Source organism: Podarcis vaucheri (genome assembly GCF_965113315.1).
Source record: "Podarcis vaucheri genome assembly, chromosome: 14".
Lineage (NCBI taxonomy): Eukaryota > Metazoa > Chordata > Lepidosauria > Squamata > Lacertidae > Podarcis > Podarcis vaucheri.
This window is the reverse complement of record NC_138752.1, coordinates 45490300-45505725: the sequence shown is the minus strand read 5'-3', so window position 1 is coordinate 45505725 and position 15426 is coordinate 45490300. Positions and strand designations below refer to the sequence as shown.

The 15426-nt window shown below is 48.8% G+C and overlaps 1 protein-coding gene across 3 annotated transcripts in view; it reads right to left on the bottom strand.

Moving 5' to 3' along the window:
• Window positions 1-15426, bottom strand: part of MAP2K3 (mitogen-activated protein kinase kinase 3) — a 70944-nt gene that overhangs the window by 30779 nt on the left and 24739 nt on the right. Inside the window, exon 1 of one of the 3 annotated variants that reach the window (XM_082199873.1) lies at window positions 4752-4775. The exons of 1 other annotated variant lie outside the window; for it this stretch is intronic. Coding sequence is in view for 1 of the 2 variants with exons in the window: in XM_082199871.1 (XP_082055997.1) it covers window positions 2617-2632 (16 nt within the window). In the remaining variant the exon portion in view is untranslated. Of the gene's footprint in view, window positions 1-2616; window positions 3439-4751; window positions 4776-15426 lie in introns of those variants that run through there. One more of the 3 variants, XM_082199871.1, reaches the window with a different exon arrangement.

The following is a 15426-nucleotide window of genomic DNA, read 5'->3' as shown; positions in this document are numbered from 1 at the left end:
GGGGGTAAAGGGCCTGAAAAATGATTGGCAAGTAAGTGCAGCTGGGCCAGGATCAGTGCAATATGCTCAAACCATCCTGCCCTCTGTGTGAGATAACCACTGGCGTAGTAAGTACACAAGGGATGGACCTGGAAAGCCTTAAATCCCACCCTCTGCACAAACTGAATGGGTGGTCTTTGGCAAATCAACAAGCCCTTCCCACGTGTTGACAACAGGATATATAAAACCACGGAGGTTGGTGGCTTTGAAAAAAGGAGTGAACCAAGCATGGAGGACAAAGTTAGCAATGGCTACACAAGCCAGAGAGTTATACACAGCAGGGAATTTTTTTCAGGGGGTGCTTAAGGGCACGCAGTACAGCCACCTCTTTTTTATTGTTGTTAAATTGTGGCACTTACTATAACAACTTCATTGCGAGTACCAGCACCTATTTTTCAAGGGGGGGGGGAATCACTGGCTACACCATGGGTAGGCAAACTAAGGCCCGGGCGTCGGATCTGGCCCAATCGCCTTCTGAATCTGGCCAGCGGACGTTCCGGGAATCAGCATATTATTACAAGAGCAGAATGTGTCCTTTTACAGTGGTGCCTCGCAAGACGAAAAGAATCCGTTCTGTGATTCTCTTCGTCTAGCGGTTTTGTCGTCTTGCGAAGCAAGCCCATTGACGGATTAGCACTATTAGCGGCTTATCGGATCAGCTGATAAGCGGTTTAGCGGCTTAGAAAAAGGGGGGGGGGAAACCTGCAGGAACTCGCAAGACATTTTCGTCTTGCGAAGCAAGCCCATAGGAGATTCGTTTTGCAAAGCACCTCCAAAACAGAAAACTCTTTCGTCTAGCGAGTTTTCCGTCTTGCAAGGCATTCGTCTTGTGGGGCACCACTGTATTTAAAATGCATCTCTGGGTTATTTGTGGGGCATCGGAATTCGTTCATTTCCCCCAAAAAAATATAGTCTGCCCCCCCACAAGGTCTGAGGGACAGTGGATGGGCTCCCTGCTGAAAAAGTTTGCTGACCCCTGGGCTACACACAGTCTCTGGAAGCAGCAGTGGGTCTCGGAAGCAGCAATACTTCTGAATATCAGTTGCCGGAAACTCCGCGAGGGAAGAGCGCTCTGGGGTCAAATCCTGCTTGTGGTTTTCTGGCCGGCCACTGTGAGAACAGGATGCTGGACTTAGAGGAGCCACTGAAACTGATCCAAGCAAGCTGGTTGCATATTCTTACGTCTGCTTGCAAGGATTCCTGCCTGGTGCGCACTGCACAGATGTTGCCTCAAGAGGAAGGATAATAGGCTGAGGAGCAGGGTGCCTTTCCGCGTCCAGCCCTGCCCCTCCCCGTGCAAGAGATGCGGCAGAAATTCTGTGCATGTCTGCAAACTTTTCCTTTCTGCAGCCAAACTTTTCTTTCAGCCAGCCCCGAGAACTGGAAACTTGCTCAACGCGAAACCACCGCAGACATCAAGAGATGTTCCGAAGGCATGCCTTAATCCGGCAGAGATTGCAAGAAAGTACACAGAGTCCTGAGCGAGCGGGGCAAAAGTTCGAGTTTCTTTCCCACCCCTCTCCAAAGAGGCCTTTCTGCACCATCAGGCCCCCGGGAACACACAGAGATATATACATGTTCCGAACGCATGCATGGCAAGGCAAAAAAAAAAACCCCTGCTTTTGTGCACGTGCAGAGTGCATCGCCTTATGCCCCAGAATTATAACCCCCCCCCATGGTCCACAAACAAGTGGGGACTGCAGAACAAATAAATGGACCGAGCACATCTTGGTCTAGGAACAGAGAGCTTTTAGGTGCGTGCGCGCACACGTTCTCTGTCATTCACACACACACAAAACAACTATGGACATTGCAAGCTTTGCAAGCGCTTGGGGGGGGGGTGAGACTCTAGCTGCCGCCCATCACCCCGTCGCCGACCCCCGGAGAGCTTTCTCCTGCAAGGGGCAAGTGACCTTTTTGTTTGCAGAAGTTGCAACTGGGCGTGGGGGAGGGGAGGCGGACGAGAGAGGAAAAAGCAGCTCACTATAAAAAAGTCCCCTTTCCAAGTCGCAGAGGCCTGTGCAAAGGAAGGGAAAAGGGGGGGCAGCAGCTGCAGAGGCAACCCCAGAGAGTGTTACCTGTCAACTGCCAAAGCTAAAATCAGAACTTGGAAAAGGGAGCCGGGGGGGGGAGGAGCTTGCAAGGCAGCATGCAACGTTAAAACACTCTGCAGAACAATAACCCGGCGCTGGGGGGGGGGGGTAAAGTTGTGCAACCGGGAAGCATTTCCGCGCAGACCCACACACACACAAAATGCACCACCCAACTCTACCCCCTGCAAAACTTTTTTTTTTTTTTTGCACGCTCATGATTGAACCAGGCTGACATTACAGCCACCCCAGCCCCCACATTGCAAATCCCTTCCTCCGGCTGTTCCCGGCACCTCCCCGCAAAACCATGCAAGTTTCCTGCGACTCTCCGCCGAGCACAGACCCTCCTTTGCAAAATTAAAAAAATTAAAATTAGCAATTGCACGCAGGGCATTTAAAGGAGCCTTGGGAGCAGCACGAGCTGCATTGCAATCGACCTCTCTTAAGCCTTCCGCCACCCTTTTTCCGACAGTTGCAACACATCTACCTTGTTTTCTGTCCATGTTGGTTTCCCAGAAGTGAAAGAACAGCGAACGGCGCCGCCTCGGAGGGACGACTTTGCGCCCTGCAGAAAAGCAACCCCGGGTCGGCTGCAAGAAGCGGCGGCTAGTCGGAAAAGCACGGGTGCATGCTCCCAAGTTCTTGCGGACTAGAACTTTATCCGCCAATTGCTTGTTTTCGCCTCCTGCTCCCTTAAAAAAAATAAAACACTCTTCCTTCGTGCTCTCGGCGTGCAGAAAACCCGCAGCAAGGAGGCGAGTGGAGGGAGGAAAGGTTTGCACAGAGCAATCCGGATTTTTTATTTTTCCTTTTCCTCCCGCAGGCTAAAAAAAGAGACCCCGCAAGAGAGGCAGCAGGGAGGAGGGAGAACCAACTCCCGGCGGTAGTAAAAGCGCAGCGCGATCTCTCTAGGCGGCAGCTGAGGTTGCCCCGTTCCGGGGGGGCTTCTCGGATTACAAGCGGAACGCAGCGCAAGTTGCAAAAAAGAGCAGCGGCGGCAGGAGAGAGGAGAGAAAGAGAGAGGCCCGTGACGTCAAACAGGAAACTGGAAGGCCGCCAACTCGGGGAGGCAGCGGCCAGGCTGCCCACGGGGGGCGGGCGAGGAAAAGCCCCGGCTCCCGGGAATCGGGGCGGAAGGGAGACGGCAGCTCTGGGACGGGACACGGAGGCTGCTCATTGCAGCCTCCTCCTCCTGCTGCTGCTACGGCCGCTCGCCCAAAAAGGAGATGGATCCAGCAGCCCAAGCGAGACTTTTTGCATTGGAAACGCCGGCTCAGGATTCGAACCGGGGACCCTTCCTCTGCAAGCGCGGAAAGGGGGGCGAGCGGCACCCATGGGCAGCTGCCGCCCCTCCCTCCCTCCCAATCAAGCAAATAAATAAAAATACTTAATCACAAGTACTGTATACACTGTAGCGGTGCTTTCTCTCTTTCTGAGGGGCTCACACACCTAAACATTTTGTGAATCTGAAGTTTGGTTTCATTGAGGGGCTGTATTTCAATAGGCAGTGGCGTAGCGTGGGGGGTGCAGGGGGGGCGGCCGCACCGGGCGCAACATCTGGGGGTTAGGGTTAGGGGGCGCAAATCCACGGGTTAGGGGCGCAAATCCACGGGTTAGGGGGCACAAATTACTTGCCTTGCCCCGGGTGCTGACAACCCACGCTACGCCACTGTCAACAGGAATAGGAAAATGAGAGTATGCACCCCTAAACATTTTTTTACGGCAGGGGGAAAGCTCTGCACTGTAGATAGATGGACAGATTTTTTCGAAGCACTTGGGGGTCAAAAGAAAAGTAAAAGAACTGTTGTGGAGACATTTCCTTCCGAATCTGCTGAGTATGATGACAGGTGGGTGTCCTGCCCCTCCCACCCCCCAATCCTGGCTACCTGCCCCCCACAAGATAAATCCTGGCTAAGCCCATGCCAGCACCCCAATATTTCACTCCCTGTCTGGTGGCTCATGGAAAGGCATTCCCCCATTCATGTACAAAATTGTAACTGAATCAAACCAAGTTGCAACCCAAAGTAGGCTTAGGAAATCATAAGGTCATAGAGTTGGATGGGACCCCGGCGGTCATCTAGCCCAACCCCCTGCAATGCAGGAATCTTTTTGCCCAAAGTGGGGCTCGAACCCACAACCCTAAAATTAAGAGTCTCGTGCTCTACGGACTGAGCTATCCCACTTACTATTAAAAAAACTGTTAGTGGCTTTTTCTTGCCCCAAGGCAACTCTGGTTGCACAAAAAGTCCCCAAGCAGTTAATGACATAATAAAAACACATTGTTGCTAATTATAACATTTTATTATTTAGCTATAATATTGAGTACTGTTTCTAAAAACCTTGCCGTTGTTGAATTCTAGTATTCTAAAAACTGCTTTGAGGCTTCCTTGGGTTTTTTTAACAATCAGGTGGCATATAATTCTTATGTTTGATACGTTTGATATTTTATTGTATTTTTGTTTTCTGTGGAAGCCGCCCAGAGTGGCTGGGGAGGCCCAGCCAGATGAGCGGTGTATAAATAATAAATTATTATTATTATTATTATTATTATTATTATGAAATAAATGAGTTATGAAACAGCAGAAGCATCTACTAAGAACTGTAGGCAGACAGAAGAGTTACCTGAAAGTCGACTTCAGGGGAGATAGTTACTTCAGAGGAATAATACTTTAGGGAGATCAGGTTCAGGGTGGGGGCGTTTGTGAGTAATGTGCTGTTGTTTCTCGGCCGGAAAACCGCCCACTTTCCTAGAAATGTTCCTCTCTGTGCACAAAGGCAGAATCTGATTTTTATTTTTAGGTCAGGAGTGACCTCGATGACCCTTGTTTTTAGCTTAAGCCATCAGATAAACCCCAAATTGCTTGTAATATGAATGGAAGAAAAAAAAGGAATAAAAATGTGGATAGCAGATACCTTTATGATAAATAGATTTGAAAGAGTCATTCCTTCCTGGATAAGAGAAAAGGGGATTTCCCCTTCAAAGATGGTGGTCAGCTGCAACACAGACATACACAAGCCGACAATCACACTTTGTCTCTCTAAAACAGTCCTCCCAAATATTTTGAGTAACAGTAAGGTAAAGGGTAAAGGGACCCCGGACCATTAGGTCCAGTCGTGGACGACTCTGGGGTTGCGGTGCTGATCTTGCTTTATTGGCCAAGGGAGCTTCCGGGTCATGTGGCCAGCATGACTAAGCCGCTTCTGGCGAACCAGAGCAGCACACGGAAATGCCATTTACCTTCCCGCCGGAGTGGTACCTATTTATCTACTTGCACTTTTGACGTGCTTTTGAACTGCTAGATGGGCAGGAGCAGGGACCGAGCAACGGGCGCTCACCCCGTCGCGGGGATTCGAACCACCAACCAGAGTCCTAGGCTCTGTGGTTTAACCCACAGCGCCATCCGCGTCCCCAGTAACAGTAACAGTAGGCGGAGCCTATTGGACATTGGGTGGAGCCAAGAGCGAGAAACTGGTCAACGGAAGGTAGCTAGACACGAATTCTAGCACCATCCACTCAGATATTCCTTCCTGCCCTGAAACTTCAGATCAAACACAGAGGGTTGCATCTAAGTTTTATTTAGACTGGGCCCACTGAAATCGATAGATCACGTGCATTAATTTCAACGGGTCTTCTTTGGGTAAGACTAACACTGGAGACAACTCCGAGACTTGGCAACCCTTGTGTGATTTCACACATTACATGGACAAACCTGGGTTTCAGAACTCCAGTGGGTACACACCCAAAGCAGGTCTGGCCTACAAGTTTATGTCCATGGGGTGCCATCATCCTTTCAGGGCCTGTGGGTACATTTGCAAACCAGAGGAGTTGCTGCGGGCCGAAACTCCCCTATCTCCCCATCTGTGGCATCACTGAAATTGCCCCTGCACCGTGGTTGGGCTTTTAAAATGAGTCTTTTATTGGCTAAAGGCGGCCTCTTTCAAGCACAATTTCAGCAGGGATTGGGGGGGCGTGAAGGCAAACGTTTGTGTGCCCACAAGTGCCACACTGGCAACCCACATTTCAGCCCCTTGCAAGGCTCTGTGTGTACGCCCTCGGCAAACGTAGAATCACGGAATTGCAGAATTGGAGGGCTCCCCAAAGATCATGTAGTCCAACGCCGCTGCGATGCAGGAATCTCAACTCACACAGGCCTGCAAACTCCCTGCATTTGGCTTAAGAAGAACCGTGCATCTCTCCAAGATATCGAAGGGGAAGCCAACGGCAGAAACAAAGGCTACCTCGTGTGTTTTTTAAAATAAACGAAATAATAACAGTAATATAATAATAGCAGCGGTGAAAAGGTTTTGTTTGTGTTCCACTGTAGCTGGGTAGCTATGGAACTTCTTTGGGAGAGGGTGCCTCCTGGTGACAGCTCTCACCTATCCCGGTTGACGCCAAACTGCCAAGCCCGGCCTCCTTCACAGCAACCTGCGTCAGGAGCGAAACAAGAGATCCTCTTTTGGAACATGAGCAAGCCAGCTGTCAGGAGGAGAGTGGAATCGGTAACCCTATGCCAGTGCGCTTGCGGGGGTTTTGATTTTTTTCCGGGGAGGGGGAAGGAGGGTAGCCGGGAGGGAGGCAGAAAGAGAAGAGATTGGATGGACTTGTTTGAAGTTAGGCAGGCGGGCACGTGTGTGAAACACGACTCAGTGCAGGATCTGTGCTAGGAGGAGAATTTGTGCACTGTTATCAAACTGATGCACCATCCGCCACAAATATACGATTATTTCATCAATGAAATACTGCAAATAAAAAACACTCTGGAGGAGCTCATAATGATTTAATAATGTACCTCTCTGCTCAGTGCGGGGTAGGGTGAGAGAGAGATTTTAAGTAAGCGCTACAGCATGGTTGCAAAAGTTAGATCCTTTCCTCTGCACCAAAGTCCCAGTCGAAACTGGGACCTCTCTGCAGCTGAGTTTTAGGAAGGGCGAGAGGAGACGTTGTTTGCTCCCAAGACGGATAATCCTCCCTCTTCTGCCGAGCTATTAAAGGTGGCAGAGGTCCAGTCCTGGTTATTAACTAAGCTGCTAGACACCATATACTTAGTACGATTCCCAAATGCATCTACTCCTTTAAGGACAGATTCGAACACTCAACCCCTGACATGGTACTAAATAGATTCCCAGCTCGCTTTTGGGGGTAACTAGCCCCTCGTAAAGCAGATCACAGCATACTTGTAAAAGCAGAATGAATAAACAAACCATAAATAAATAGCTAAGGTGGCGGCAGCAGAGAAAACCTCTGTTGAAAAGCACGGGGCATTGAAACTAACCACATGCAAAAAGGGAGGCCAGACGTTCTTCCAAAGAAAATGTGGAGTCGCCGTAAAAGAGGCTCTGTCCTTGGTACTCACTAATCTCACAGCTTTCACCAGTAGATTACAGAGCCTCAAATGCTGATTACAAAGCTCGAGCAAGCGCATATGAACTGACGCAGATCCTGCAATCATCACCTGAGGTCCTTCTTCATTTGCCCCATTCATGAGCGGTCCAGATAGCAGCAATACAAGAACAGGGTTTTTCTACTGTGGCTCCCCATTTGTGGAATGTTCTCCCCCAGGGAGGCTCACTTGGCCCCTTTCATTACATATCTTTAGGCACCAGGCGAAAACATTCCTCTTTTCCCAGGCCTTTGCTTACTGTATTTTTTGCTCCATAAGACGCACCTGACCATCAGACGCACCTAGTTTTTAAGAGGGGGAATGCAAGAAAAAAATATATTCTTTAAAGGGAGCGCTGAACAGAGTCTGTATGCATCCCAGTCTCTGCTCAGCGCTCCCTTTCACGAGCCGCGAGGAGCGTGTGTGCGGCGCTTGCAGGCTTTTCCCCAGGAGGGAGAAGGGCAGCCCCATCACTGACGGGCTGCCCTTCTCCCTCCTCAGGGGAAAAGCCCCCAAGAGCCACACACGGCTCTTTAAAGGGAGCACGGCTCTTGGGGGCTTTTCCGGGAGGTGGGGGAAGGGACAGAGCCACATGCAGTGATCCCTCTTGCTGTTCTGGCTTCTGGGATACCTGCACAGCTTGCATTCGCTCCATAAGACGCACACACATTTCCCCTTATTTTTAAGGAGGGAAAAAGTGTGTCTTATAGAGCGAAAAATTAAACAATCTATGGCTGGCTTCCTCAACCTCGGCCCTCCAGGTGTTTTTGGCCTACAACTCCCATGATCCCTAGCTAGCAGGAACAGTGGTCAGGGATGCTGGGAATTGTAGTCTCAAAACATCTGGGGGGGGGCGAGGTTGAAGAAGCCTGATCTAAGGCCTTTTAGATTACGGAGGGAGCAGTGTTAGAAACTCAGGTATATAAGCTCATTGCCAAATGGCAGTGAACCCTGCACTCCTTGGAGGAAAAGGTGGGATATAAATACAATAAGCTCTTCTTGTTTAACTGTGTAAGAAAGCTGGAAACAGCCAGCCAGACGGAGATGTCGGTCGCCAACGTGGCATCCCCATGAGATCTCCATGTGCTTACAATTGGACCAGCACCAGTCAAAAAAACGCACTTGGCGCCTGGCTAGTTTCGAACATCGGGAAGGGGTGTTGTTTTGCTTGTTACTATGTTATGTATTTTTGCATTTTTATATTGTACACCACCCTGTGATGTAGAAATTTAATAAATACATACAGTATATAAATCCTGCTGACCAAGTTGAGCATTTCTGTTAGCTGCTGGGAACAGAATGCAGTAAACGCAGAATTATTTTTAATTTTTTAAATAAATTTTATTGGAAATTTTATTTACAACATAGCATAAACCCCCACCCCCAATACATTTCTGTATTGGGGTGGGGGTATAGTCAACACAGAATTAAACCCCGTTCTCCCACCCATAGGCTGATGTCACCATGGTTGGGGAATGGCCTAGCAGGCCAAATTGGACCCCATTTTTGACTCACCAGCTGCAAGCTCCATCCACTGTATTAAGGGAAATTGCATGCATGCATGCATGTACAGTATATTATATATATGACAAGCTTGCATATGTAAATGTATATATCTGGATAAATTTGAGACAAACACTGGTGAATTTTCATTAGGCCTTTAAAAAAAAAAAATCACTTAATGTGGAGAACTGAACTTAGGGAAACCGAGAAACCAAATTTGACAGATTCACCAACTTCACAGGGTTGTTGTGGTGATGAAATGGGCAGAATCAGGCGTGCCACCTTGAGTTCTTTATGGGAAAGACGGGACACAAATGCAATAGTAGCAACATAATGGAATAGAAACGCACACTGTCTTATTGCTTCCCAAGGGCTGGTAGGAAAACTGGGCATCGTTACCTGATCAAAGAGAAATCGAAGTTTCAGTGCGGCTGGAGAAACTTGTTCCTCTCTCTCTCTCTATCCCCTCCTAACTATCATTCCGAAGTGAGTCAGTCTAGGAAACAATAGGGCACCCAATTGCTTTACCTTCAAACGAGCAGAGAGTTTCGTCATCACCAAAAAATGCCCCAATTACATTACGTTAAGTTAAACCATATACATTGAGTGAGACTTGTGGGGAAAGGGGGTGGGGAGGAGGACCGTGGCTGAGTTAACCGCAAAATTCTTGCATTATGAGGCTGTGCCTCTTCAGCCCCTCTATAATGGGACCCAGATGGGCTGCAGCGGCACAGATCTCCATATACAGAGAGGCGCGCTGAGGTTTACTCTGCAGAAAGCCTAAGAAGTGGATAGCAACCTTCCCCGCAAGGCTAGCTCCCTCGAACCATTTCTGCTGATTGGGTTTTAGAACCGTGATCTCATAAGCCCCTAGAGAAAAGGGGCGGGGGAGACTTTTTTTTTCATCCAACTCAGCAAAAAAATTCCAGCTCATGCAAGACTCAGGCACATGAGCTGACCTGGCACTAAACCCGCGATCCAGCGGACTTGCAAGGCCGTGGGCACAGCAGATTCACCAGCTAGAGGAAGAGAAACCAGGAAGGGGCTGGGTGGGAAGCAGCAATTGAGCCTTGGAGGTATGGAGAACCAGTAAAGAGGGGGGTTTTTGAGACGGACAGTAGTTGTGTGGAAAGGAATTGCACACTCATGGCATGCTCTCTCAGATACAAGAAAAAGACGCATCACAGGCAGAAGCAGGGGTGTGGCCAAGAGGCAGGCCCAAGACACAAATTTACATATGCTAATGTATACGGATAGATGCTAATTTAAAATCCAATCACAGCAAATTAAGATGTACAAGCTTTCTGCTTTGCAGCACAGCCACAAACCCCATAAGCAAATAATTATATCTCTTTTGGTTATGTTTTTAAAAGTTGCAGAGGGGAGAGAAGTGGGTGGAGATATGGGGCCCAGACTGAAAAAAACCAGGGCTTAAGTCATTCTTGAACACCTGGGAAGGAGGATTCAGATTAGCCTCCTGCCCACCAACATGCAGTATTTTTCAGCCTGCAGGGAGAAGGAATGTGAGGAGGCAAGGCTTTCCATCCTCTGCATTTGTCAGAATCAGCGCTGTTTCCCTTCGGCTGCAGTTCGGCTTCCTCCAAAAGCAACATAATTAACATTGGGTATATGCAGCTTTGCATGCCTTCACTCAGTAGAGGGCAGGGTTGAGTGCAACAGGGTTGAGTGCTGTCAGGGGTTCAGGAGCAGAGGCAAGGGCAAGGGAGGAAACAGAGAGCGAGGAGGAGGAGGAGGCAGAAGAAAAGATGAGTGATGACGACGACCCGAGATCTCCGAGTCTTTCCAGTGAATCAGAAGATTCACAGAAAGGAGCACCAGTGGCCAGGGCAAGGGGGGAGCCTAGGGGGACACCCCAGGAAGATAGAGCCAGAGGGACTCAGAGGGGAGCAGTTGGAGATCGGGACCAGCGTCACCGCCAGAGAGCAGGGAAGAGGAAGGGGGCCAGGGATCAAGCGCTGGCAGCTCACAACAGGAGGGAGGGCACAAGTCAGGAGTGGCCACACCTCCATCAGGGAGCGAAGAAACGGTCAGACGGAAAGTGGAAGGTTGGGCGCGCGCGCCAAGTTCAAATGCACAGGGAAGTGACGCAGTAGGCAGCCCGGAGAGGGAGCCAGGTCCTAAAGCCCGGCGCAAGGAGACAGAAGGGTCTGGGGGGTCGGCGTCGGAGGAGTCCCGGAGGGAGGAGACCCCGGGGGGCAGAGGGACCCAGAGGAGAACAGTCAGGCGGAAAAGGTGGAGCAGGGCTAGGATATTAAGTTGGTGTACAGGAGGCGGGGACCCAGACAGAGCTTCGCCGATCTAACCATAAGACGTAGAGTTGCACGCAGCAGCTTGAGAATGGGAACTGTAACTCAATAAAGACTTCTACTTAATGATCGCTGGCTAGCGTGATCCTCTGTGAGCTAGGATCGGGGAGCAACTCTGACAAGTGCGTACTCTCTCTCCCCCTCTCCCTCCTGCATGAGACAACCATGAAAAACTAGCTGCACTGTGTAGGTTAGAATCTGATGCCATCCTTGTAAATACAAAGAAACTCAGTATGTTCTTTTTTTGTTGTTGTTTAATAATTTTTACAGATTTTCTTTTCACATGTCAAATATCCAACATCCTTACTAAACATTCATTTTCCAATTTCCCCCCTCCCTTCTGACGTCCCTCAGCTTCCATTTCTAGTTTGTTACATCAAATGATACATTCTGCTGTTTGTATCTAATACTATGTTATACTTCTTGCTCTCTGTAAATCAAATTGTAAATGTTTATTTAAATCCTGCCAACGAGTCCATTTTTTTTGTTGTTTCTGCAAATATACTGTAAAGGGTTCCCATTCTTTTTCAAAATCACAATTGTCCTTTTCACGCAGTTTGTCCGTTAACAATACTCACTTGTAAAGAACCTGTTCTTTACCAGTGGGAGCTTGGTGCAATCCATTTACCGTATTTTTTGCACCATAACACTCACTTTTTTCCTCCTAGAAAGTAAGGGGAAATGTCTGTGCGCGTTATGGAGCGAATGCCTGCGGGTGGCGGGGGGATCTGCTGCAGTCGTGAGCAGAGGATCCATGGTTCCCCTTCCTTCCTTCCTCCGTGGTTACAAAGCATGGATCCACATGGATCCTCAGGATTTTTGCATTGGGCTACTCCAAACTCATCGTCAGATCACATGTCTGTGGCCACAGCATGAACCACAAAAAACATATCCACTATTTTGTTTAGAATATATTTTTTCTTGTTTTCCACCTCTAAAAACTACGTGCGTGTTATGGTCTGGTGCGTGTTATAGAGCAAAAAATACGGTACTCTTCTTAAGGCAATAGTAGTGAGGCGCGAATGAGACAAAATGGGCAGACCCAGCTTCCAAACTATTAAAACTCTCCTATAAACTAACTGATTTTATTAACTTCTTTAGAAACCCAAGGATTAATTATGCTGTTACACAATTAACTTCAGTCCGTTCTAATGGAAGGGAAACATCAAAAACGATGCAGCTCAGAGGTAGAGCAATAGCCTTGCATGCAGAACAATGTCCTAATGTTTGATCCCAGGCATCTCCAGGCAGGGCAAGGTGAGGCCTCTGTCTGAAACCCTGGAGAGATGCCGTCAGCCAGAGCAGACGCTCTCAAGCCATATGGGCCAATGGCCTGCTACCAGGCAGCTTCCTAAGTTCCTACGAGCAAAATAAATTTGCATCTGCATATCACAAAAGAAATTCGCATCTGCATGTCACACAGCAAAGCCCCAGCGTACTGTCTTTCCGCCTGCAGGCAGTGTTCTAAATTAAAGGTAAAGGTAACGGGACCCCTGACCACTAGGTCCAGTCGTGGCCAACTCGGGTTGCGGCGCTCATCTCGCTTTACTGGCCGAGGAAGCCAGCGTACAGCTTCCGGGTCATGTGGCCAGCATGACTAAGCCGCTTCTGGCAAACCAGAGCAGCGCACGGAAACGCCGTTTACCTTCCCACCAGAGCGGTACCTATTTATCTACTTGCACTTTGACGTGCTTTCGAACTGCTAGGTTGGCAGGAGCTCGGACTGAGCAATGGGAGCTGACCCCATTGCGGGGATTCGAACCGCCGACCTTCTGATCAGCAAGTCCTAGGCTCTGTGGTTTAACCCACAGCACCACCTGCGTCCCCTTAACCTAGCTCAAGGTAGTCATGTGAACTAGCCAGAGGTTTAACTGAGAATCAATCACAATCCGTCCATCATTTGAAAAATAAAGACTTTGCAGCCGCCTTGCAACTAGACATTCCGTTTTGGCGACTGCAACCTTGGTTTAAGGAGCCTTTTGGCGCCTAGGTTATGTATCTAAGACTGCATGCGGGGAGTTTGACAGGAGTGGGAACATTCAGATGTGCAGCTCTCCCCCTTGCAATCTGAAGAGGTTCAGTTCCAGCAACACCGTAACTCTTGCTTCCCATTGGCTTTTTACATTATTATTTTTTGGCACCGACTGTCCACATTCTTGTGCTCTTGCAGGTCAGCTCTGAAATATGCGGTGCCCCGAGACCCCGTCTGCCAGTAGCAGCGTGGCTGGCCTTGCAGAACGAAAGCGGGCTGCACACTCAACTCTTCCTGCAAGGGAAGCGATTCTCAGAACGAGGAGCGACTGGAAGAGAGGCCAGCATGACTCAGCGCCTTGCCGACAAGCCTGGAGCTCAGCCAGAGCGCACTTCTATCTAGGGCAGGGGGCCTTTGCAAGCTCTGAAGGTAGCACAAGGAGGAAGGCTGGAGGCAGAAAATGAAAATGCACCCCTTCCACACCATCGAACCTCTTGCACAGCTCAGTGCACCACAGACCAGGGGCTCAACCATGGCAGGTGGCCATGCAAACCTCTGCTTAAAAGCCTCCAGTGAAGGCAAGCCCCTTTGTTTTTGCATGTTCTCCACTAACACTTGCATTCTTGTGCATATATTTTTATGCAAATTTTACACTAATAAGTGCATTCTTGTGCACAGCACGTGGCTGGAACGCTGCATGCATAATTCAGAGACGTGCAAATCTCAAAGAACTGCTGTGTTTCAGTGTGTTTCGGGAAGGGCAAATAAGGTAAAGATCACCTTTAAATGCAAACCGATTCCAAATTCTTTCTGCTTCCCAACTGATCACCAACCCCATCTCAAAGATTTCTGCCTAAGACAATCTAGTTTTAAAAAATGGGATAGAGGGAAAGGAGGATTTTTTTAAAAGCATCATTGTAACTGAGATGGTAGTTTCCAAGATTGCATGGAAAGCTAGCTTTGCAGGTTTTCCCCCTCCACTATCCACAGTTATGACGAAGGAAATAAAAAGTCATTCAGTTCTATGGAAATTGAATTTCCCCACAGCAGGCTAGTCCCAGGCACAAAAGCACCCCATTCCCTTGCCAGCTCAAGATCTCAAAGGCTGTGAATCAACCCTCCTGGAACCAGCAGGGCAGGACTTTCAAGGCAGAGGTCTGGGGCCCCACCCAGAAGAATGGAGAGGAAAGCCCCCAAACAGACCAGGGCTGCCTTGCCCCATTTTGAAGTGAGTGAAGGAATATACTATCAGAAGGAATATACTATGACACATTGCACCCATTCAATGCAGCCTAAAAGTACCTAATAATTGCTTCTGCTTCTTCTTTTGTGATCACTCATAGCCGTGTAAGATTGTCTTCCATAAACACAGTTTGAACAGTGAGTCCATAAGTGACTGGAGGCCAATTCTGGATCCACCCATCCTTCCACAGTGGGGACATAGGTTTCCGGGTGGGAGTTGATCACGGTGAGGGTTTGCCAAGCATGCCTTCCTCTTAGCATGTTTCTCCCTTGCGTCCCAAGTACGAGTGTCTTCAAAGCCCATAACAACAACAATAATTTATTATTTATACCCCACCCGTCTAGCTAGGTTTCCCCAGCTATTTTGGGCAGCTTCCAACAAAATATTAAAATATAGTGGTACCTCGGGTTTAGAACTTAATTCGTTCCGGAGGTCTGTTCTTTACCTGAATCTGTTCTTAACCTGAGGTACCACTTTAGCTAATGGGGCCTCCTGCTGTCGCCGCACAATTTCTGTTCTCATCCTGAAGCAAAGTTCTTAACCCGAGGTACTATTTCTGGGTTAGCAGAGTCTGTAACCTGAAGCATCTGTAACCCGAGGTACCACTGTACAATAGTCTGTTAAACATTAAAAGCTTCCCTAAACAGCGCTGCCTTCAGATGTCTTCTAAAAGTCAGGTAGTTGTATTTCTCTTTGACATCTGGTGGGAGGGCGTTCCACAGGGCGGGTGCCACTACCGAGAAGGCCCTCCGCCTGGTTCCCTGTAACTTGGCTTCTCATAGCGAGGGAACCGACAGAAAGCCCTCGGCGCTGGACCTCAGTGTCCGGGCAGAACGATGAGGGTGGAGACGCTTCTTCAGGTGTCCTT